A 25,645-nucleotide genomic window follows, 5' to 3' on the forward strand; every position below is an offset into this window, starting at 1 on the left:
TGTGGCTGGAGCAGCTCATTTGAGGCAGGTGAGGAAGTGGGGAAGCGAGGAAGAGCCCAGGTTGCACTGCTGGGGAAAGAGATGCTTCTGGTGGAGTGAGCTGGAAGTCTGAAAGTATTTTCCCATGGAAACATTGCTGAGCGCTTGTTAAACTCTTTGTATGGTGAGTGTTCTATTTCAAGTTTATTGTCAAGTGGATAAACTTGTGGGTTGCCCCGAGAATCTAATTACTATTTATAATAGTATTTCTATAAGAAAATACATCTAGGTCTCCCAAAAGTAAATTGTAAAAGAACTTTTGGAATGCAAAGTTTTATAAGTTTGGGGACAGCCAGTCATCTGACTTTTGCCCAGAATGTTTGTACTTACAAGTATTAAGATGTTCTGGATATGACTTCCAAAAAGTTCCCTGGGCCCTTTCATTGTTTTAGAATGTGCTTAGATTCAATGTTGTTGATATTATTTGACCTAAACGGATTGTGGTGGGGATGAAAGAATTTTTTCTTTTAATGCAGCAATTTTGATTGTGTGGGGAGGCTGTGTCGTCATCTCTTCCTGGCTAGTTCAGCCTCGCTCATTGCCTTGTAATGATTTTGCATTACAGCTGTCGACTTTAGGCCTGATTATTAGGCACTAACCTGTCTTTCCATTTACAGATTTTTAACAGTTTATGTCCACAACTCTCTGCCAAGTTCTTTCCCATGATTTCTTTTCAGCTAATATTCTTTAAGCTTCTTCCAGTTTCCATACTTCTCGCTTGGGGTTGGTAGTAGGAGTAGGGGGGAGGGGTTGAAGAAAGTGAAAAAGATATAGTTCTGGGAATATTTTGCACTGTAAAAGATTTCTTTGCTTCATAATTCCAATCAAGAGAAAAAAGACCATGTGGTATCCTAGGCAGTTTCCCTAAGATATCTGTTTTTTGCAGGATTTGGCTTGGGAAACGTGCTACATATCAGTGTATATATGTATCTAGGTGAAGATGATTATAGTGAAGTTGAATATTAATTAGGATTAGATTTTCAAATTTTCAAATGGAAAGGCATATACATCACAGTTGCCTTAAAAATTCAAAGATCTGCTCATAAAGTAGAATGTCCACAGTTTTGTGCATAAGTGTTGTATGGTCATCCTTATTTGAGACCAGCTGAGCGAGACCATAGGATGAAACAAAAGCACTGTGTGGATTTCTGATAGTCAAACCATTCACCTGTAAAAAAATGATTAAAGAAGACAATTTAGGTGATACAAACAAACTTTATTTAACACTTGATGAAGTGGACAGTCTCCATTTGGAGAACTGCAGAATGGGGCAGAAGGCGGAAGCTTTTATAGGATGAGGAATAAAGAAAAACGAAGAGACAACTGGAAAATATCTGGCTGGGGCCGCTTAGTCAACCTTGTTTGGAGTGAGAAGGAACAAGGAAGTAAATGTGGAGCCCAGAGTTGACATTTGGGGCTTGGGGGTTGGCTGACTGGATAGCCTGCATTCCGGTCAAGCAGAGCATTCACAGCGAGACGGAAGTTATCTAAGTGTTGGCAGGAGCAGCTCCATCTTGGGTCCTGAAGTTTATTCCAACATGCCTTTAATAACTTTCAAATCTCTAGCAGTAGATAGGGAGTGAGTAGAGAATTATATATTTCTGTTTGCTTGCAGGGGTTTATTCTGTTTTTTTTTTATGTTAAACTTTTTATAGGCTTAGTGTATGTTAATCAGTGTGTTGTAAGGATTAAATGGGAGAATTTATGTGAAAGGTTCCCGCAGGGCCTGGCAAGTAGTAGTTGTTTAACAAACATTTGCAGGCTCTGAATCTAAGTGTCACAGGTGGCACCATGGCTTACTGATCAACCAGATTCTTCCTGTGTGTCGGCATTTTGTGCAAAATTAGGTTTTTCAGTTCTAAAACAATTATTCTTTCTTTTCTGGGTGTCCTTAGGATGAACTGAGTGATGTTATTGATATTAAGGATCCAGATTTCACTCCTGCCACTGAACGAAGGCAGAAACGCCTGGCTGCTGAGCTGGCCAAATTTGATCCTGACCATTATCTGTGAGTACTGAGTTTTTTGAGGATTACATAGCTTACTTGACATTTATTTAAAATTTTTTGAGTGTCTTTTTAACTATGCTAGGCCTGTGCTTTGTGGATTCTAGAAATCAGTGATGGCTCAAGACCTTAATTGACATTTGACTGAACCTACAACTGTTATACCTCTGTGATCTTTGTCAGATGTTGCTTCTTAGCAGTTCACTACAGCAAGAGTACTCTTCTAATACACTTCTTTGAGTTTTTCTCTCCAGGCATAAAAATAGAACGCTGAATGCCTGAGAATATTTACAGTTCTTTTAAGTAGACTTGTTATGATTAAGGGTCTTGAAGAATTTGAATCTACATATAACTGCATTTCTTGGCTGATCCACAGATTTCCTAATACTTTCATCCACCAGCGCCTGTAATCAAGGATCTATTTCAAATTAACAAATAATTATTCTTTGTGGTCGGGTATAAATAAAATCTAATTTTAAGTTTTGCTCTATTTCCCACCTGCATTAATGTGTCTTTAGCCATAAAGCATCTCTAGTAGGCTTATATTTGCCTAGGGAACTTATCTAATTAAGGATAGGTAAATAATCACTAGAGGAGAGATTGTGATGTGTCTCATTGGCCAGGATAACAGTACTTCTTCCAAGGAAGTGATTGTCATCTGGCCTGTGTGGGCTCCCCTAGGATGTGTGTCGATGTTGATGGAGACCTCAATTATTATTCTTCCCAAGCTCTGGGCCAACAATTTCCAAACTGTTATATATGCAGCTATAATCATCATATTCCCTTATATTTGTATAGTGCTTTCAGCTTATCAAGTGCTCTCATGTGATTATGTAATTCGCTTTTCACAACAGCTGACGAAAAGAGGTTAAGGGACTTGCCCAAGGTCACACCACTACTAAGTGGCTTGGCCAGGGCTTGAGAAGAGTCTTTCCATTTGTCATTTTGTATTTCCTTTTCATGTCGACTATTTCAGTTGAACTGCTGTTGCTCTTTTGATTAACATTCTATCTCCTGTGACACAGTGGGAGACTAATTGGAATGGCAGAAATATATCTTGTGATGTGCAAATGCATTGAGTGATGTGTAGCGATAAATGGTCGGACTGTTCTGCATCCTAAGGGAAACAGGGTAAGATCAGGGTGTGTTATGTTTGCGGGACAGCTGAGAGATTCAGCTCCGTTTACTTTGCCCTTTCTAATTACCTTTCTCTCTCCAATTGTGGTTTTAAAGGTCCGCTGAAGAGTAATTTGAAGAAACCTATTTAAAATCATGCTGAATATTTAAAGTGGAAATTTCATTGTCAGCAAATTTCTTGGGCAAGCATGAAAACAGAATGAACTTTACAAGACTGAAATTTCAAGAGGGAGGGAGCTTAATTAGAAGAACTGCCCTATCTCTTCTCTTCTAAAACTAGAAGAATAACTATATGGCCTGAGAGAATTAGGAAATTGGAATTTCTAGTTAGCAGTGTGGTATTATAAGCAGCCCTTATTTTCCTCCAGCTTCTGTGTTGCTTATCCGGAAGCTCATTTTCTTTAATAGTATGCATGAAATGTTCTTTCCATTTCTCAAGGAAGAGGTCCTCGTCCATGAGTGGTTTAAATTTAGTCATGGGCAAGTTGGAGAGTGGGAGCCATGAGGTACCGGTTCTTTGTGACTTTTCTGGCAGCAATAAGACTGGCTAACTGCAATTTTTGTGGTATTTATTACTCATTATTCATACTGGCCGACTGACTCATGCAAATATGTTAATATTAAATGAAGTGCAAGTAAAATACTTTTAAATTTTTATTAAAATTTTTTTAGCTCAGTGCTTTTTTTGTTGTTCTTAATGGTTAATACAGTGGAAGAAAAGATTTACTTTAAATTCTTATCTACCATGCAGATAATACATTGCGTGTGTTATACATTTATATATGTAAATGTAATAGATGTGTAATACATAATATGTGTTACATTAGTGTAATATATGACATTTTCGAGTTGTTTGACTTGTCCTTACAAGTCACAGTGTCTTCTCATTTTGTCAGATGTTTTGGGAGCTTAAGGAAAACAAATTTTAATTTCACTCTAAACTTTTTTTTTTTTAAAGATTGCACCTGAGCTAACAAACTATTGCCAATCTTTTTTTTTTTTTTCCCTGCTTTTTCTCTCCCACTCCTCCCAGTACATAGTTGTATATTTCAGTTGGGGGTGCTTCTAGTTGTGGCATATGGGACGCTGCCTCAGCGTGGCCTGTTGAGTGGTGTCATGTCCATGCCCAGGATCCAAATGGGCGAAACCCTGGGCCACCGCAGCAGAGCGTGCGAACTTAACCACTCGGCCATGGGGCTGGCCCCTTAATTTCACTCCAGAACTGAACACAGTGAGGTAAATTGATTGTATAGAAAAATTTATACTTTTCAAAGGCACATATAAATGACTTTGGGTTATTATTGTTTTAAAAGTCCTTTGTTGTAAAATCTGGGTGCCAGTGTGTGATCTCCCTCCCACCCCACCCCCTGCCCAAATTTTGTAACTCATCAGAATGCTGGGCATATAGATGACCCATAAACATTTATTTTTTTTGGTTATCCATTCCTTGCCATTTATAATTCTTTTTGGGCGTTATTTTTACAGTAAAGTATGTTGAAGGCGTCTTGAAACATTCTTTAATAGTCTTTCCTCTTTTGCTTATTACAGCCAAGTGTTCATATTTCTCTTGCCGAGAGTGGTTTTTTGCCCTTCCCAGGCAAATTGTTTTATAATTGTTGGCATATTTTTTACTTCAACAATTCATAAAATCTTACCTATTTCCTTCTTTGGAAAATAAAAGAATTTAGTCAACAGTTAAAATATCTGAGAGATAAGAAAAGGGACAAAAATGATCATAAAGCATTTGGGTGCCATTTTAAATGGAATTTACAGGGCTAGGAATTTATTAAAGAAGATGGTATACTGACCAGGCACTTGGATTTGTTGAGATCTCAAAACCACAGGTAGTAATTACGAGGCTGAGAAGAGGGTCACCTGCTTCCAGGGGGCTCTCTGCTCACAGTAGCGAGCTTGGGACGAAGCATTAGAATAACATTTCATTGATTCCTTCTTTCATGTCTGCACTTGCTTGTTCGAGAAATACCTGTTTGAATGACCTCCATGCCAGGCAGTGTTGCAGGCAGCAAGGAGAGTGTGGTCAGTCCACCCAGGGAGCTGCACTCCTGGGGCTTGCATTCTAGCGGGGAAGTAGACAGTATTTCGACTGTGATAAGTGCTGAGAAGAAAAGCCAGGCTTAGGGTTTAGAGAGCGACTAGGCATCTCACTGCCTCCTCTATTTCAACATGTTCAAAATGGAACTCATCATTTTACCTGTAAAGTCTTCCTGAATTTTCTACTTGGTGCAGTGCCCCATGTTTCACCCCCATCATCCAGGTTAGAAACCTGGGATTCCTCTTTGCCTTCTTTCCTATCCCACGCTTTCAGTCAATCCTGAAGTTGTGCCTATGCTCTTTGCGGTTTCCTTCACTCCAGTCAGTTCCCGGTCCTTGTCTGTGTCTGGTTCATTGCAGCGGTCTCCTAACTGGGCGTCTCTCACTCCAGCCTGGACTTCTGCAGATCCATCAGCTGTAAGACCACCAGTATGACGACTTATGTGCCGAACGTGAAAATCTGCTTAACCCCTTCCTGGGTTCTTTGCTTAAAGTATAAGCTCTTAACGCCTTAGCATGGTACAGAAAGTTCTCTGTGATCTGGACCCTGCCTGCCTCTGGAACATCTCTTTTCCCACTCCCTGCCCAAGTTTTATTGCAGCAGTAATGACTGCATTTCCCCACCTTCCCACACCGCTTCTCACACACTTTTACTCAGGGTATCCTTTGCTGGCCCTTTTCTCCCCTGTCCCACCTTGCCTGAAGAACTTTTACTTATCCTTTAGGCCTGGGCTCAGTTGTCACCCGCTGGCACCCTCCCTTCCATACTGGTGGAGCAAGTGCTCCTGGGGTAGCTCATCTTGTTTTTGCCACATTGTTTTATGACGTTCTGTGTTTGTGTCTGTGGTTCCCATTAAATTGTGGGTCGTGAAGGGCAGGGAGTGAGTCCTACCGATCTTCTTCTCCCTGATGCTGCATGTAGAGGGCACCCAGTGGATGCTTGTTGAATTAATGGCATTTAAAAACTTGACAGTAATTCATTCCGAAAGTAGAACATCAGTCAACCTCAGATCCTGTTTACAAAACTCTTAAATCACGGACAGTGTAAAGAATAACCCATAACAGTTTAGATTACTGGGACTGTATTAGTGATTTTACTCAAAATAATCACTTAAACATTTTGACTTTTTTTGGGGGGTCCTGGAGGTGGTAGAGACATCGTTTGACAAAGGCATTTTTTTCTCATCATTTTTCTCCTAGGGGAAAAACCCAGCATCTTTTCAGATGAGCTCTTTATCTTCTACCCTTGACTGAAATGTCCTCAGTGTTCCAGTTCCAACACCCTTTTCTCTCACTCGGCGAGTTCTCCCTGGGCGATTCTGTCATCTTCTTTGGCCTTTAGTAACTGTTTAAATGCTCATGACTCCCATGTGTCTCTCTTGAGCCTCAGATTTGTATACCTAACAGCCTATTGAACAGGTCCCTGTATGTCCTACAGGACACCTCAAACTCAGTGTGTTCCAAGCAGAAGTCATTACCTTTCCACTCAGGTCTGTTAGCATCCCATGTTCCTGTCTCAACAAGGAGTACACTTGTCCACTGAATTCTTGAGGCCAGAATCCTGAGCATCAGCCTTGACTCCTGGCTCCTCAAGCCTTCCATCCCAAGGATTCCAGCTTCTGACTATAGGTCAGACCGGTGCACTTTGCTCCACGTCTACTGCCACTAACCTCTTCTCGGCCATTGTTATTTCCGTTCCTGCGGGCTTGTTCCTTTAAGCCATTTTGCAAACGGCAGTGAGAGTGATATTCTAAAACACACTGATGTCAGTCCTCTCTGTAAAAGCTTTTAAGTGTTAGTTGTTCTTAGGGATAAAAATCTACAAGATTTTTTAACATGGCTTACAGGCTTGTCACCACAACATATTATTTTCAGCTGTTTTCAACTTGTTTTTTTAAACGTGACTTCTTTTTTCCTAGTCTTTGCTAACTTTTCTTTCAGCCCAGAATACTCTCTCCCACCCCTCTTAATCTAGTTAATTGTTAATTATCACTTAGCTGTTGGCTTAGATATTTCCTCCAGGGACCTCACCTGTCATCCCATTTTGTGCAGACTCTTGTACTGTTATGTCATAGCACTTACACTGTATTGTAATTGTTTGAGTCTCCCATGAGACTCTGAGGGCCAGGCCTGCCTGTGTCTTGTCAGCAGCGTAACCCCAGTGCCCAACATAGAGCTTGGAACCTGGCACAAAGTCAGTCCTTTTTGTTGGCTTATTTAGCATTTTAGCCATTTACTCTTATTCCTTAACCTTTTTGAAATTCATTTCCTGTAAAAAGTTCACATCCTGATTTGTGGGTGAAAGTCTGTAGTAGAGCCTCAATTCCAAAGAGTTTTGCTTCACTTTCAAGAGAGAGAATTAGCTAATAAGAGACTCTTGGCGGGATTAGTTTATAAAACATCTTCTTTATCCTAGTCTTACATGCCTTGTGCACTAGACAAAAATTGATATTGAGAATTACTATTTTAAGATAATTGCGATTCAGTTTTGTCCAATGTGTACTTTATTTCCTCAAGTATAAAAATAGAATGTTTATATTGGTTAATAGCTTGGATTCCAGAGTAAGATTTAAGTGAGTCCAAATCTTGACCATACTTCTTACTGGTTCTTTGACCTTGGCCATCATTTACAACTTTTCCAACCTTCAGTTTCCACCCTATTCCACTCCCGTGTAAAGTGGGAGTGTAAATAGTAGCCCCTGCCCATGGGGATGGTGTGTGGATTCAAGGAAATAATGGACAAAAAGCATTTAGTGTTGTGCTTGGCAAATACAAAGCATCACTAAGTTATCAGTGATACTTCTAATTTTAAGAAGACTTGAGTATCTCTGTTGAAAGAAAGAAGTATTTGAGGTCATAAAACTATCAGCTAGAAAATCCAACTTATCAAAACAACCAATTCCTTGAGTTTCTAATTAACTGAAATATGAATGAATTTGTCATCATGAGTTAGACGTTTTGTCATTCTTTTCCCAAGAATAGCGATTTCCAACTTTGAGCGCAAGATAGCATACTTTCTGAATGTGTCCTCTAATTTCTGAATGAGTGTCCTCCAGAGTATACTTTGAGTGTAACAGTTACTTTTCAAGTTAAAACTGAGAAAGTAAAGTACAGGAAAATTAGTTTTCTGTTCTTGACAAAGGTTGCTTTTATCTTTTTTCAGTAGTTTTAAATGAAGGAACTATTAAGATTAGCGTAGCTAAATAAAATGCATCTTGGAAGAAGATGAGTGCATATGCTCAAAAGTGATGGATGTGTGTGTGGAGCTTCTTTGTGGATATGCAGTATCCTGAATTTCCTATTTGTGTGTTTATTTTTCTTTCCTAGAGTTAAAAGATTCTTTCCTTTATTGTAACCTTACCAAAATCTGTGGTACTTAGAAACCTAGCACAAGTGCTAGGCTTAGTCTGTGTGTGTCCAGATTTGCTTCATCCCTCACCACTCAGCACAAGGAGGGGACTTCGTGGTGGAACGGGTCTTCTCCGTACCTTCTGTCTAAAGAGGTCGGAAACGTCACATCCCTTTAGTCAGATGCTCACTTTTTGTTTTATGGGGATTAGTAACCACAAAAAAAGTAAATATAGTGCTCAGTCTTTCCTTGAAACATGCTTTGAATTAACAATCTATATTTCTAGTGCAAGTGTGATGAGTTAAGATTTTAAAAAATGAAAACCAGCCCAATTCTATGTAACAAGCCCATTCAACATTTTTTTTTTTTTTCCAGTGCTGACTTTTTTGAAGATGAGGCAGTTGAACAGGTTTTGAAGTATAATCCTTGGTGGACTGATATCTATTCAAAAATGACAGCCTCTTTGGGAAAGAGTCAGGAGCAAGAAAATCATGCTGCGTTAGGTAAGAACCTCAAAATTAGGCTCATTTGTTTACCACCTTCCCTGTTATTAAGCACACAATTGTAATTGACTAGTAGAGTGCAGATCTTATTCTGGTTTGCTGATTTTCGAAATGGGGCCTTCACCCTGGGCTGGAAAATGCTGCTCAATAATTAGACTTATTTTTCTTGGATAATTCTTTTGAAGTGTGTTTTTCTTTTGAATCATTGGGGTCCTTTTAAAATTTTTATTTAAGTAAATTTAGGGACATTAACACACAGGACATTTTTAGTTGTTGAATAATCTGTTTGAGGGATCTGAATATTCCTCTGTGGTCAGGGCATTTGAGTATTAGTAATGGTGGGAAAAAAGACCCAGTTTTCATTCCCTTTGTTGAATGAATTTGATATGCCTGCCCCAATTTTTTCACAAGTGCTTTTAAGTAGGAATAGTTATCCTCATTATCTGTACCTTACAGAGAGCAGGTGGACCAATTTTTACCAATGAAAGCCGAGCTGGGGGGTTTTAGGAGCCCCAGGAGATGGCTGTATCATGTTTAACATTAGGCCAAATGTTATCCACAGAGTCCTTTCTTTAGATGGTCGTTTTATTACCACCTTCTCTAAGTTGGAGGTTGTTATAGTAAGTCTGTAAATTAGAGTTATAACAGTTTCAGATAGATCAAAAATAGAAGGCCCATGTTTTCTGTCGCATTGATTTGGCTTTTATTTATATATTAAAAATAAAATTTTAGTGTTAAAATGAAAGCGTATATGTGCGCGTGCACACCTGCAATACACCTACATACATTAAACGGAATGTAGGACCTCCCAAAGTCCTCTTCCTGAAAGTAATCACTGTTAACAATTTTGGGGTATTTTTTTTTTTCTGCTGAGGAAGATTCACTCTGAGCTAACATCTGTTGCCAGTCTTTCTCTTTTTTTGTTTGAGGAAGACTAGTCCTCAGCTAACATCTGTGTCCATCTTCCATCTTCCTCACTTTGTATGTGGGTTGCCACCGCAGCATGGCTGACAAGTGGTGTGGGTCCATGCCCGAGATCTGAACCTGTGAACCCAGGCTGCCACAGTGGAGCACACTGAACTTAACCACTACACCACGGGGCTGGCCCCCAATTTTGGAGTATTTTTAATGCATATACTCACATCTAAATATTTGCTTTAAGAAATTTATACACATAGACTCATAAATACACTCTCTTCTTACCTTGCTTTCTCTTGATTGTAGTATATGTTGTACATCTTCCATATCAGCACTTGCGGTTCTATGTGAATGCCAGCTTAGTATTCTCTTGTGTATTTGTATCATGATTGATGAATGTTTTGGCTGTTCACTACTGATGGACATTTGGGTTGTTTATAGTTTTCTGCAGTGGCCTTCTCTGATCACTCACTCTCAAGTAGCTGTAAGTCTCTATTGCATCACAGTGTTTTGATCTCTGCATAGCAATGCAATAGCTTGTTATTTGCTCTCTTTCCAGTATCTAGCATAGTGCCTGTTATATAATAGGTACTCAATAAATATTTATAGAATAAATATTGCAGTAAATATATATATATATTTTTAAAGATTGGCACCTGAGCTAACAGCTGTTGCCAATCTTTTTTTGTTTTTAATTGGTTTTTATCCCCAAATCACCCCAGTACATAGTTGTATATTTTAGTTGTGGGTCCTTCTAGTTGTGGCATGTGGGACACCACCTCAACATGACCTGATGAGTGGTGCCATGTCCGCACGCAGGATCTGAACCAGCGAAACCCTGGGCCGCCGAAGCAGCACGCAAACTTAACCACTCGGCCATGGGGCCGGCCCCTGCAGTAAATATTTTTGTAGTTAGGTTTTGTTAGAGTTTTGGTGGTTTCTACCGGATTCAAAAATTGCTACTGTAATCTTTTTGAATTGACTGTACTTGCACAACAGAAACTTGTTTATAAATAGTGACTCTTGTTACATTGTTTTCAACAAATCCTTGGGTTTGTATTTGATTTAAGTTTAAGGGTCTTTCAGAGACTTCCCGCATTATTCAGACAAATTTTCAGGTATAGGATGGTTAATACAATTTAGACAGTCGTCTGTATATGCCATGTACTTCTGCTGAGAAGGCTTGCTCAGACTTCACTCGTCAAGGCTGTCTACTGGTTGGAATCTGTTTCCCCAGGTTTAGTGCAGTGTTTTAGTGAGGTGGTGTGGGAGGAAATTGGTGGTTGCGTAGTTGAGTTTTCTGTCCACAAGGGTGAGCTAGTTGCCCTAAAAATCAGGAGAAGGCGTTACCTTTGATTTAAATTCTAGCTTGCTCTAGTTTGATCAGTTGTAGCTTGTTCTAGGTCCTGTTTTCTGTGGGAGCCATGATTTGAGTTAGTAATCTATGTATAATTTTAACAGAAGATTAACTAGTTCTTCCCTTTAACCACTGGCATTCCTGACCCTTCGCCTTCATCTGGTCCGTGGCATATATCCAGACTGGCGCTTCAGGAACAATCATAGTCTACGGAGCTAGTATGGTGACTCATTCTAAAAATCATCTCTAAAAATAGCAAGGACGTATGATCTAAGGTAGCAGAACTTAAGTTCCGTATTGTGCAGAAAGTCTCTCTTCTAAATGCGCCAAGTGTAGGGTTAAGTATAGGAGATAAGGTAAATGTGGGGCTCGGGGTTTAACACCTTGCTCCCCTGCAGGCTAGCTGTGTGATCTTCCACCTTCTCTGGGTTGCCGTGGAAATCCTATACGTACCTCGAAGAGTTGTCATGAGGATTGAATGAGATGATGTCCTTAAAATCCTTAGCATATTGTTAACGTTGGGAATTATTGTTATAGAGTGAAATTAGTGGCAGGAGAGCCAGGAATTGAATGGCTTCTCTGTGAAGTTACAATTTTTGTACATTTACAAGGCTTTAAGGGGAAGTTCTCTGTTAATGAAATGTTTCATTTTCTTTTTGTTCAAATATGTGAGACACTCAGCATTGGAGGAATAAGTTGAAGTGTCTGGGCCCAGGATAAAATATGAGAGAAAAGAATCAACCTTAAAGATCTCGGCCTACTCAAGGAGCGTGCTGCCGCTGTGGTTTTCCCTCTTCCTCTCTGTTTTTTGCCTCCCATGCGTTCTTCCTCCCTGTGTCATGGGAGGGGGGTGTTGCCTCTTTAATGCTCCCTCATCAGGCACTGCCAGGCAGATGTGACAGTGCAGGTGAGGGGGCACCTTTGGTTCATCCTCCTCATAAAATATTAAGCTGGATTGTTCTCAGTTCCAGATAAGCTTAAGTGGCAAACTTTGCTCTCTGTCTTTGTCTTGGTTATGATTCTTGTTATTTTCATCGTAGCCCTGAGTTACAACACGGAGACTTTTATGAACATCTTCAGTTTTGTAGTGATCCGGATCCTCCTCCCCAAGGGCTTGTAAATGGAAGTGTTAAATGCTGTGCTCCCACTGAGCTCTAGTTTCATGAGGATGGACTTGCCACATTTCCCATGTTGTCTTTCAGTGGTTAATCTCAGCCCAGGAATCTTGGCACATGATTGCTTGTTATGACACCACATAACATTTGTAGTCAATGAACTTCCTCGCAGGGACATCCTGTTTGGCATCAGTGAGCTCTTCAGTGTCTGTAGAGCTCACTGTCAGTATCAGCTTTGAAGGTTGTAGCACCGCAGGGCTACCCATTTAGGCCGAGGGTCTGAATGCAGCACATTTTCTTCTGGTTTCCTTGATCTGTTTCCAGAAAGTGTAATGGACAGATTTGTATTCCTCTGAGAGGAGACAGATCATGGATGATTTAATTGTTGACCCACAGAAGACGAGGACGTTTGGGAGCGGGATGTAGACAGAAGGGAAGACTTAAAAGTGAGAAAACCAGAAAATGTTCTAAGTGAAGTGCAGAGGTCGCTTTCCCTTTTGATGGGAGCCCCTTTGCAGGCCTTAAACTTATTAATGGGGTTTTTCATGTTGGGAGGTGGTCGTGGGCCATTTGCTTTGATGCTAGGGCACCAGTTTCTTCCCCAAACCAATCGAGCTTTCAGCTGGCTTTTGTCTGACTGCAGATTATTTATAGAAGTATAATTAACCAAAATGTTGTGAACTGTATAGCAAAGCTGCTTTGTAGTATAGCTAAGTCATACAAACGCTTGACAAATGTTACTCGTGGTGGCAATCATCCAAGTATTGTTGGCACTGCGTCTGTAGTTATTTCCAGTGCTGCCGCTCAGGCAGACCTGATTGTGCGCAAACCTCCCCAGTTCCCCTTGGCGTGATATGATTTATAGCTCTAATAAAAAAGGCCTTTGGGAGCTCAGACTTTTGTTTTCTCTAGTGATTTCCTGGTTTGTTGTTATTGTTATTTATCATCTCTGGTTTCTTTGCTGGAATTTCTGAACTTAAAGACGTCTGTGTATTATTAATGAACTGCTTAGGCAAAATGGAAATGTAAAAACACTCAGAAAAAGGCGGTGGTGTTTTAAGGAAAGGCTAGGGGCACCTAGCATCTAAGAATTCAGAGGAGTGTCTTCAAGTAGGCTTTTTCTACGCACACAGTTGTGGAAAGTGACCTCTGCTATGTGGAAGCACACACTGTGGTAGTGTAACGTCAGAACCGACAGTTCCCAGGTCAGCCGTTACAAATCATCAAACAGATACAGGTGCGATTACTTAAGAATGAAGGCATAAACATGTAGATGCGTTGATGTGTTGCTAAACGGTTGTGAGCACGCTTACCTGGTGATTCAGAATTATGTGAAAGCAGGGGTCTTTATTAGTCATCTAGGACGTAAACGTTTTTCTCTAGTGAGATAATATCATCGTGAACACCTGGCCTTTTCCTGTTAGCTAAATTAATGAATGTCTCAAAAACTATACCTGAGGGAATACTATCTCAAACCTTCTTGCTAAATACTAGGGGTCTTAAAATACTTTTTCAGGAATACTTTCTTCATACAGTGAGTACGTTCCTTCTTAGTTTCCTTAGATCAGATCACTTTATGTGGACTGAGAGCTCCTGTTTAAAGTAAGGGATCTTCATATGAGCCCTTTAATGAAACAGTCAACAGCTAGTTTGTCTGTCTTATTTTGTTTTTAAATGTCAGTCTTTAAAGAGTGCTTCACCTGATGTCTGTCTGCCCGCATTGTTTAAAAATATACACTTTTTTTACATTGCTGGCTGACAAATTAAGTAAATGCATTCTCATAGTTATTTGTTGTTTATGTAAGCAATGCTTGTGCACATACATTTCTTTTTTCTTATATATTTTAAACATAGAAATTTCTAACAGGGTTGAAAAAAATTATATAAATTATTTCACAATCTGTTTTTTTGTTTGCTAAGTGTATTTTAATGAGTAAAGGAGTATTGCTTCTAGTAATTTCAAATGAGTGTGTGTTTAAGATTTTTTTTTCCCTAGAGGATAGCTGGTAAAACTGCTGGAAGAAAGGCTTAAAACAAAAAGAAGCCATATTAAACTTAAAGCTCCTAAGAGAGGACAAACATGAGTTTGAAAAACTACACTCATGCATCACTTAATGATGGGGATACGTTCTGAGAAATGTGTCGTTAGGCGATTGCGTCCTTGTGTGAATAATATGAAGTGTACTTACACAACCCTAGATGCTATAGCCTACTGCACACCCAGGCTGTATGGTACTCATCTTCTGGGACCACTGTTGTATGTGCCGTCTTTTGTTGACCAAAATGTTGTTTTGCGGTATTTGACTGTATATGTGAAAAGAGGCCATCGTCTGTGAGTAATCACAACCTCTTTCTTCTGGCTTTTGTCCAGTCGTGATGAGCAGAAGGGCAGTCTTGTTGAGCAGAAACAGAAAGGGACTGGGTAGCTAGCTATCAAGAGGATGTCTGGAAATATTAATAAGGCAGTTTAATAATTTTTGGTCTCCGAAGGGTGTCAGAGACAGCCAAGTGTCTTTTCTTAGCCCCTCTTCCCTAAGAGGCTTCCTGAGTTAGAGCTGGGCACATAACCACTAGCTAAGGACTACATTTCTTTTCCTTCCTTGTCATTGAGTGTGGTCATGTGACTGAGTCCTGGCTGATGGGAAGTCAGCGAAAGTGCTGTGTGCACTTTCTGGATCAAGTCTTTAGAAAGAAGGTGCTTGCCATCCTCTTCTTATTCTGCTTTCCCATTGGTTAGAAAATGGTAAAAACCTGGAACAGCTGTCTTGGACCAGTAGATGGAAGTTATATGATAGAGAGGCTGATGCCCCCTTAGTCCTGGATCATTCACTCAGGTTGGTAGCGTGAGAGAAAAACTTTCGTCATATTTAGCCTACTGAATTTTGGGGTCTCTTTGTTAACAGCAGTTTAGCCTGTCTTTACCTAAATATAATGGACAATTCTAAAACCTGGAGAAAAAGACTTTAAAGTTATTTCGACATTACTTTGATATGAAGCACCAGAACGAGAAGCTGGATGCTCCTCTTTACTGGGTTTAAAACCTTTTTAAGTGAATTTGAAAGTGATTGTGTGATAGGGCATAGAAGGGAAATTAAGGATGACTGTGCAAGGTAAGAGATTGATAACACTTTTATTTAGAGGTGACGGTGTATCTAGATGTTCAAGTTTGTTTTTTTTTTTTAAAGATTTTATTTTTTCCTTTTTCTCCCCAAAGCCCCCTGGTACACAGTTGTATATTCTTTGTTGTGGGTCCTTCTAGTTGTGGCATGTGGGACGCCGCCTCAGTGTGGTTTGATGAGCAGTGTCATGTCCGTGCCCAGGATTCGAACCAACGAAACACTGGGCCGCCTGCAGCGGAGCGTGCGAACTTAACCGCTCGGCCACGGGGCCAGCCCCCTAGATGTTCAAGTTTTTAAATAATTGCTCTGAGACAAGTGGTAGGCCATGTTTTACTTAATAACTAGGAGCTGAGCACATCTATGTTATTAGTTGTTATGTTACCCTTTCTGTAAATCTTGCTGTAAGACAAGATGTATTTTACTTCGTATGTAGAGTAAGAAGGAACTGATAATGCTCATGTTTTGTTAATGTGAGAAGATAGATACTTTGTGATAGCTTGCCGAAATTGTAGGCATCAAAGGAAACTTAAAAGTAACCACAATCTCATCCTTACTTGCCTTATCAATGTAGACATAATTTTTTTTAATCATTAGCATTTATTAAGTATTTTAGTTTACTTTTTTAAAACTTTTTATTATTTTATTGAGGTCACATCGGTTTATAACACTGTGTAAATTTCAGGTGTACATCATCATATTTCGGCTTCTGTATAGACTGCATCCTGTTCACCACCAAAAGTCTAGTTTCCATCCGCCACTGTACAAATGAGTCCCTTTACCTCTTAGTTTGCTTTTTTCCAGTCTGGGTAGCCAATATTTGATAAGGTGGGTGAAATGTAAAAAGAAATAGCTTTTTCTCTTCTATCAAGAAGCATTTAAGAATGGAAATGGGAAAAGAAATTTTGCAAGCGACAAAAACTGAAAAGCCTTTGAAGTAATTTTTAGCAAGAAAAGTAATAGATCTATTTGACAAAGTTGGTGGTTCAATCCAGTGGGAAAGAGGGATTACTGAACAAACTGTGCTGGCACAATTAACTCTTCATGTGGAATTAACTGAAATCTTAAAACGTGAAAAAGTAACTTCCAGATGGAATAAAGACTTAAATTTTTAAAAGGAAACTACCTCTTAAAGCAAAGCTGAGAGACTTCATGTACACCTCGGGGGTTGGGGAAACCTTTTGAAGGCTGTAAGTCTAGAATCTGTTAAAAAAAGTTAAAAAGAGATGGACGTATTTGGCTACACAAAAAATAATTTAATGGCCAAAGATTCCATAAACGAAGTTAATAGATATGCTGTAGATTTGGAGACGTGACTAGGGTTCATGTCTATGATAGACGGTGAGTTCTTAATTTGACAAGACAAGCCATCCAGTGGAAAAAATTGGGTAAAACACATTCAAATGCATAATTCACAGGAGAGCAAAGCCAGATTGCCAATCGACCTATGAAATAATGCTCAGAGTTTGGCAGTTAGAGAAACACTATCTGAAGTCACAATAGTATGTCAGTGTATTAGTTTTCTCTTGCTGCATAACAAGTTGCCACCAATTAGAAATGGACTTCTGGTTTGCCTCCGTTTTCCATGGGTCAGGAGTCAGGCATGGCTTAGTTGAGTCCTCTGCTCAGGGTCTTGGCAAGGCTGTAGACAAATATGACCATCTTTTTTTTTTTTTTTTCTTTTAGTAGATGTTGGCAGCTATGTTCTCAGGGTCCTCTTCCAAGCTCACGTGATGCTTGGCAGAATTCCGTTCCTGTGGCTGTAGAACTGAGTCCCCAGAGGCTTGCTGTTGGCTGGGGGCCACTCTCAGATCTCAGAGGCCCCCAGAGTTCCCTGCAACACAGCCGTCTCATGGCATGGCATCTTCTTTATTCAAAAACCAGCAGGCCAGTCTCTGGCTCCAGTCTGCTAATAGTGAAGCATAATCATGACAGTGACTGTCCCATCACCTTTGTCACATTCTTCTGGATAGAAGCAAGTCAGGTTCTGCCCACACTCACATGATGTGACTCAGTGGGGTCATTTAGGATTCTTCCTACCATACTCACTTGATATCCATTAAACTGGAAACTGTTAAAGAAAGCTATTACATTTATTGCAGGAAGGGTGTGAGAGAGATGTGTAGGAAAGGGAGCTTCTATCCATGACCGTTGGAAAGGAGAGTTACAGCCTTTAAATAAAGTATCTTTTAAGAATAGATCTACTTTTTGACCCAGTAAATGTGCTTGTGGGAATCTATTTTATGGAAACAGAAGATCCAGTATCCCAGGACATATGACAGCGACGTTTATTTCAGTGTTATTAGCTGTGGCAGAAAACTGGAAGCAAAGTGTATGCCCATCAGTAGGGGGAGTGATTGGATAGAGCATGGCACACCATGGAATATTCTGCTCCTTTACAAAAATTAGCTAGTGCCAACGGATGTGGAGAGATTTGCCAGAATATTGTTGAGTGAGACAGGCTAGATGGAGAAAAATGATGTAATTCTTTGCGGGTGAAAAGGTGTAAGCTCCCTTGTCTATATGTTTGCGTGTCTGTACGTGTTTACATGGTTGTAGAGAAAAACATGAAAGATATATATACTAGATTGTTAATGTGGGGGAGACTATTACTGAAGATGGAGAGACGGTGCCAAGGAAAAGAAGAAAAGGAAAAATAGACTGTTGAAAAGAAACATCTTCTCCCCACAAGTCTAATATGTGTGATATAGTCACATTTGTCTATTTATGTAAAACTTTGTTTCTATGTGTAAGGAATAATAAATACTGTACCTTTAAAATTGATTAACATATGAGAATATTTCCATCTCTTTGTATATACTTTCAAAATGGATAATGAATATAGAGTGTTTTATTTAGCTGTTATATGTTTTCTGTTGTCAAAATGTGTTATCTTAATTTTAAAGTCAATAACTCTGGCATTAGATCCGTTGAATACAGAACAGTGTTGCAAACAAATGGGGAGGGGGGTGTGGAAATAAGGCATAGATATTGTCTAGACATTTCTCCTTTATTTAGTCCTACTGGGGTTTGAGCAAATGCATAGCCCTCAATAAAACTGTGAAGCCTAGCTAAAAATTTGTTTCTATATCCAGAGTTAAATAACTTTTATTTCAGTTTCTGTAATTAAAGTTCTAATTTTGAGAAATCTTCCACGTTGAGGGTTTTAGAAAACTGAACGGAACATCTAATTTTTGAATGCATTTTCTTCCAGTGTCTTTTTCTGAGGAAGAGAAATATCAGCTGCGAAAGTTTGTCAATAAATCTTACCTGCTGGACAAGAGAGCCCATCGTCAAGTGTACTACAGTTTGATTGATATCCTGCTGGCGTATTGCTACGAAACTCGCGTCACGGAAGGAGAGAAGAATGTGAGTGCTCATGTGTCTGTGCCCGTTGGCCTTGACAACTGTACTAAGTAGACTGTATTAAGGCATCAGCCTCCAGTTGTGATGAGTGATTTAGGGGATGCTCTGGGCAGAGGAGCACTGTGTGTTGGTGGTGAGTACCAGCATGAAAGCATAATGCTTACTTGGTCTTTTTGTCTTCTCTCTTGGCATTCGTCTCTACCAAATAGCAGAGCGGGGAAATAAAGCTTCGGAGTAGAGGAAAGGATATCCTAACTCTCGTCTCTTTCAGGAGATGAATTGACCAAATAAGAACTATTGCCACGTGACGCTTGGCATTGGCAAGGGGTGAACTGTACCGTACCCATTTATATTCTTTCTCTGAGCTGTCAATTAGGAGATGCAAGACATAGTATTTCACAAAAAAAGGAATCTTAGCATTTATCTGCAGGTATCCCCCAATTTATATAGTATGTGTACTTCTGAAAAATTGTATATAAATTGATTTTTAAAAACTGGAAGCATATCTTTTTTGCTGCATACTGAAATTGTATTGTAAAAGTCCTTTTGTAAAGTACATTATTTCTTAAACGATTTTTTTTAATAATATAGACTTTATTCTATCTTCTTAAACCACATTTGATTTTGTAAATGAAGAACTAAACTTCTTTCTCACCTACATCACTGATCATATGTAGAGAAAAGGCTGGAAAACCAAAAGAAAATTTTTCCAGTTACTGTGCCCCTGCAAGCTGTTTATAATTGTCCTTGCTCAGGGGGTTGTTTTTGAGCTGAGCATGTGCTTTCCTTTTTTTAAATTACACAAATAATTCATAGCATTGTAAAGGAAAATACACACATGAAGAAAATAATTAAAATTTCCTATAATCTCAATCATCAGAAGTAGCCACCGTTACAAGGTGATGTATGCCTTCTAGTCTTCTTTCGTTGTGCACATGTATGTATGTATGTGTATTTACATTGGTCCTAATGTATGCTAGTATTTAATCTGCTTTTCTCGCTCATCATCATAGCATTAGCATAGTATTAGGATTAGAATTTGATATGTGCCAAGTTTTTTATTGTTATGATTCTGAAAATTTCAAAGGTGACTCTTGAGATTTGCATTTGACTCTGAAATGAATATTAATGAATGTATCAAGGGCATAATATAACTGGAAATCATTTGTGTTTCCACTCATCTTTTAAGGATAATATAATTGGGGAAAATGTTTTCTTTGACAACAAAGTGCTTTATATTATTGCTTGAGAAGATGAGTGAGAGTGTTTAGTTATGCTTGATAAAATTTACCATTTTTGATTCCTGCATTCACATATTTGAAGTCATGAAGTCTTGCAACTTCAAGACCTTCTCTAGAATGTATTTATTTTCACAAGCATTCTCTGAAAGGCCAAATTCTTGAGCAGCTTTTTAAGTGCCAGAGACAGCATTTCAACATTATCTTTGAGTCCTTTGGTAGATTATTTATAGAATGTTTGGAAGGCTTGTAACTTAGTTGAGAAGGACAGAAATTGAGCAAGCATTGCTTTGCTTTAATTTTTAGTTTCAAAGTCCCTGCTTATTTGCTCTTGTGCTCTGGTATTCTTATCGGTGGAAAAGCTTTACTTTCTAAAATCCCAAAGAAAGGAGACAGAAACCTGCCTTTGATAGCCTCTGCACCAGTGAAGCAGTGATTTTTCTACAGTCATAGACACTTCTTAGTTCTTATATATGTCATACTGCTCAGATACTAGGTGAATAAATGCATATATTTGCTTTGTTTTTGAATGACTTTGCCTCTAATGTGACAGTACACTTTTCTCCAAAACAAATAAAGGTTGAATCTGCATGGAATATCAGAAAACTGAGTCCCACACTGTGCTGGTTTGAGGTATGATTTTCAGTTGCAATTGTTTAGATTTTGTTTGTTTGTTCAGAAAGTTATTTTTCTGTTGTCATTAGTTTATTTTGGGTAATTCAAGCAATTCCTTGGCTTTTTAGAAGTGGAAGCTTTATCATACAAGGTTTTCCCCCCCATCTTTTTAATAAAATTCTGATTCCATTTGTTACTCTTACTCTCATCATGGTATACTAACGAAGCCAGGGAGGGTATTTTGGAAGTTGGACGAGTGAGAACATGCTTTGGAGAAAGAATGGGGACATGGTTTGTTGGGGGAGGATGTGGGGTGGAGTTTGAGGCATGTTTGTAAGTTGGCATATATTGAGGTCCAGAGCTCAAAGGTGGGGAGCAAATGTAGGTGATACTACCTACCACTGGCTGCCACACACTCACCACCAGGGACTGTGGTAAGCGTTTTATAGGTATTCTCTCAACTGTTCCTTTCAGTAAGTCCGTGAGATAAGTATTATTGGTATTTTACAGATGAGGAAACTTAGATAGCTTAAATAATTTATCCTAGGTCCTACAATGAGTATGGTTAGACAACTCTTCTATTTTAGTAATGATTGTTTTTATATATTTTCTAGAAAATAGTTGTGTAGGTCTTACCAAAATTATCCAAGAATGGTATCTGCAAATTTCCTAGTTTCAAACAAGCTCTTGTGTATCAAAACAGTAATTAAAAGTAGAAGCTTTAAAAAAAGTGTTGATTTAAACGACTGATAATTGCATCATCAATTAAGGCAGCTAGTTTTTTTTTTTAGTCTGAATCCTAAATACAGTACATTTTAAGTTGTAAAAGTAAGATTGTTTTATGGCATCACTTTTCCCAATAATAGATTAGATGTTAACAGGAAGTGAAACACAAGTTTATCAGAGAATCTTGCTGCTCCAAGAATGGTCCATGAACCAACAGCTTGACCAGCATCCTTGGCTGGGAGCTTGTTAGAAAGATAGAACCTCAGTCCAGACCCACTGAATCAGAATCTGTAGCAAGATGTCCAGGGATTCGTATGCATATTAAAGATGGAAAAGCACTTCTCTCTAGACTTCATTTGGGGTCTACATAGTGCCACGATCAGCATGTAATGGAGAAACTGGTTTTTGTAATAATTGCGTTAGGTACTAATGTTGAAAACAAAGTACTTGGTGACTAGATAATTTCGTAGTTCAGTTATTAAAATCAACATGAATAAACTGACCTATTTATGGTTTTATTTTCAAGTTTTTGTTGTTTTTGAGATATCTTAGAATGACCAGCCTTATTAATAGGTATGTCAAATTTTTATGAGTATTTAGTTTTTGTAAAAGTTCCTAGTTCTTTTTAGCTATACACTATTTTTGTCAGATAGTCAATATTCTTAGATCTCTCATTCATTAAGGATTAATATACATGGAAATGATGCTGCTCCTTTAGTTTTAATTTTATATTTTAGGTTTTATATGTGGGTTACTGTTTTTTATCAAAACCCAATTAAACAATTCTGTAGAAAATCGCCTTTGTCTGGTGTTTTGAGTAAGTATTAAATTGGCAATGCTATCAGTTTGCAGTGCTATTCAAGATAAAACACTTGTTTTCCAGAAATCATTAGTTTTCTCTTTGATAAGTGAAAGCAAATTACTGAATACCATATATCACTCTTTCCCAAAGCAAAAGAAAAAAAAAAAAAGGAAGAGGGAGACTGGAAACACGCTTCACTAAAGAGTTCTACATCTTTCATCGACACTGTCTTGAATGGTCCCCAAAGACGAAAACATGAAACATATATCATTTAGAAATGTCTTTCATGTGCATCTGTATTTTGTTAGTGCCATGTGTTTTAGATTCATATTTGTGATTCTTAAAAGAGTTTTTAAACTTTCCTGCTACATATGTGATTTTTAAGGAGCATCTCTGATATGTTGATAAAGTATGAGAAATTACAAATATGATGATTAAATATTTTATTGTAAGGTGGACAAAAAGAGCCTCATTTCATGCTTTGATATTTCTCTTCTACTTGGCGTCATGATGATCCAAACTTAGAGTTGTTAATTGGTAACAGTTTCATATTTAGTTGTGTGCTTGTGTTTGTGTAATATGGAAATCATTACTTATTTAAATGCTCCTTCACAGACTTGGACTAATGTTCATGAAATCCTGGTGTCTTTTGGAAGAAGGGTTTTGTGCTATCCACTTTATCGCCATTTCAAGCTGGTGATGAAGGCCCACAGAGACACTGTAAAGATACTGCAACTAGGTAAGATATTGTTGTGCCTGCAGATTTAAGAGTGAAAAGTTAGAAGTTTTGAGTCTGTGAGGATGTAATCATGATTTCTGCTTTTTTTCTGACCATAAATAAGTAATGGAAATCATCCAATCCAACCACTTTTCCTCCCAGGTATATAGAGTCACAGTCCCTCTCTAGAGCTGCATAATCGTGCAGAGAGGTGTGCTGCTCTTTTCTGAGAGGAGTGGGGAGGCTACATGGAGAAGGTACACACTGTATTCCAAACCGTTTTGTACGATTGTAGATTGCATCGTTCAGTATTTCTTGGATGCCTGTAAATTTCTAGGCACCATTCTAGGATTGTGGGTATAATAATAAATAAGGTAAATTCCCTGCTCCTGTGAAGTTTGCAGTTTTGCCAAGGTGATAGATGATAAATAGGTAAGCACTTCCAAGATCGAGCCAAAGCGCTCTGCTGGGGCAAGTACAGAGATCACTGGGGGCGTGAAGCCTTGGCTTGGGTGGTCAGGACAGGCTTTCCAAAGAAAAGCGCAGCTGCTCTCAGGACCTTTGACTGTTGCTGAATCCAACCTGAAAAGACAAATATTTGCTGGTTTTAAGGATGTGGAAAATTCTAAGCTCTGAAACAAATTCCAAAGTTCCTCTAACAGCATCATTGGATTAAGTATATAATTTCCAAGGTAATGACTTTGAAGGGGGCAACGTCCATTTGTATGTATCAGTTCTGGGACATTTATTTAAAAGTCACTTTCCATACTTTATGGTCATTTCTTATAGTCATCCGTGGGGAGCCTTGTCATCCTTTTGTCCTTAGATGAAAGTGTTTCTGGGGACTTAGTTTTCAGACTTCTGGATAAGAATGGGAAAGAAAGGAAGTTCTACTTCCCTTTACATCCAGGTGACTTCATTGGCTTAAAGGGAAGAATCACGTCTCTAGTGTTCTCTCCCTCCTAGAGGTGTACTAGGTTTCTCTTTGACTTCTTTATAACCTATAGTCCTCTTACCCTGGGGGAAAAAGTCCTGTTTGAAGTAGATTCTTTTGAAGTAGACAGTAATTGTAAAAATGAATCATAGTTAAATGAAAGATACTTTTTTATACATCCAGTTGGTTGAGACCAGCTGTATTTTCTATTGAAGGATTGCTGATTATAGGATAGCAGAGCTACTACCTTTAAGAAATCTGTCTTCTTTAATTTAGCAGTGGGAAACAAGCTCCTTTATTTGTTTGCATGTTATTTCTTCTTTCCATCCAAGATATTTCTTGCATTGCAAAAATTACCTTGAAAAATCAATGTGTTATAAATGACTGATAGTTGAACTTGAGTCACATGTCACAATTAATTTCTTGTTTAAGTCAGGCTAGATTATCTGTGCATTATTCATAGATTTAAACAGTGAGAATGCAGTTTGCGATTATGCTGCTACATCATGGCTTCCAGATGGAAAAGTGGCCAAACCCCCATGTGCGAGTGCACGCACATACGCAGTATTACTTGTTACTGTTTATTCTGGGAAGTAATCTAGTTCTCTAGATTTTTATTTGAAAAGTAATCAGTTCTGTGATTGCATAACCAAAAATAAATTTGATTGCCTGGACTAACACTGTAATCAATTACTCAAACAGTTTTAGGAGGTCAGAATTGAAACTTAGACTTAACTTTTCATCATTATCAATCTGACAAATGTAGTGTTATCAGCTGTGTCGTGATAGCAACAGAAAACCTGAGGTAACACACTGGAGACCTCTCTGCTGAAAACCAATCGGAACCCTCTTTGACCACACACAGTGTGTTCTTTGGCCAATTTGGTTTTTGGCTAGTTAGTGCTGAGCAGAGAGCTGGAGTGTCTAGAGTTCACGCCATAAGCTGTGGGCATGACGAGCTCTGGATGGGGATTGTAACCTGTGTGTGTAAGGTGGATGGCACAGGGGTGCCATTATTGCCATGGAAGAGTCTGAATTGTTTGGACACCCCATAATTTAAGTGGGAATAGCTCTGGTTTGGCATTTAATGTTTTCCAAGAATGAATTCATGCCTACTTATAATTCAAAATGAGTGAGCTTCCAAAACCAAGGTAGGAAGGCTTCAGCATCTGCAGAATATTTCATTATACCTGATTGACTAACATCGGAGTCTTTAAAGAACCATGAATTTTCTTTATCTGACTTCATCGTAGCCTTTACTAGGATTCTTTACCAGGCCTTTGGCTATTTTCAATTTTGTATTCCTTCTCCCGTCTCTTTCCTACCTCCAAAGGCTGTACACTTCTCTCTCACTGTTGCAATATGTCTAACCCAAATTCCTTTAAGGGCAGAAAACCTGCTTTGTCCTTTAAGTACTATTTTAGTGCTTACCACAGGGCCTTGCACGTGGCGGTGCTCTCCCGGAATCAGTAATTGTGGGGCACATGATCATCCCCTTTTTTCCTCTGTTCCTGTCTCTTCGGTAAATTTCACTTCCTCTTCCTTGTTCCATTCTTTGGGAAGAGTGGGAAGAATCCTTCGTGGAAGCATCACTTAGCTGCTGTTACTTATTGAAAATAAATGAAAAAAGGAATCAAGGGAACAGCTTTTCTAAT

The 25,645-nt window shown here is 38.8% G+C and overlaps 1 protein-coding gene across 2 annotated transcripts in view; it reads left to right on the forward strand.

Moving 5' to 3' along the window:
• The window catches only part of SHQ1 (SHQ1, H/ACA ribonucleoprotein assembly factor), a 95,659-nt gene that overhangs the window by 12,399 nt on the left and 57,615 nt on the right, over nucleotides 1-25,645 (forward strand). For both annotated transcript variants that reach the window (XM_046650455.1, XM_046651110.1), the window contains 5 exons: nucleotides 1,935-2,047; nucleotides 8,958-9,085; nucleotides 18,806-18,960; nucleotides 20,775-20,828; nucleotides 22,954-23,077. In XM_046650455.1, the coding sequence (XP_046506411.1) occupies nucleotides 1,935-2,047; nucleotides 8,958-9,085; nucleotides 18,806-18,960; nucleotides 20,775-20,828; nucleotides 22,954-23,077 (574 nt within the window). The remainder of the gene's footprint in view (nucleotides 1-1,934; nucleotides 2,048-8,957; nucleotides 9,086-18,805; nucleotides 18,961-20,774; nucleotides 20,829-22,953; nucleotides 23,078-25,645) is intronic.

The sequence above is a fragment of the Equus quagga genome, chromosome 1 (assembly GCF_021613505.1).
Source record: "Equus quagga isolate Etosha38 chromosome 1, UCLA_HA_Equagga_1.0, whole genome shotgun sequence".
Taxonomy (NCBI): domain Eukaryota; kingdom Metazoa; phylum Chordata; class Mammalia; order Perissodactyla; family Equidae; genus Equus; species Equus quagga.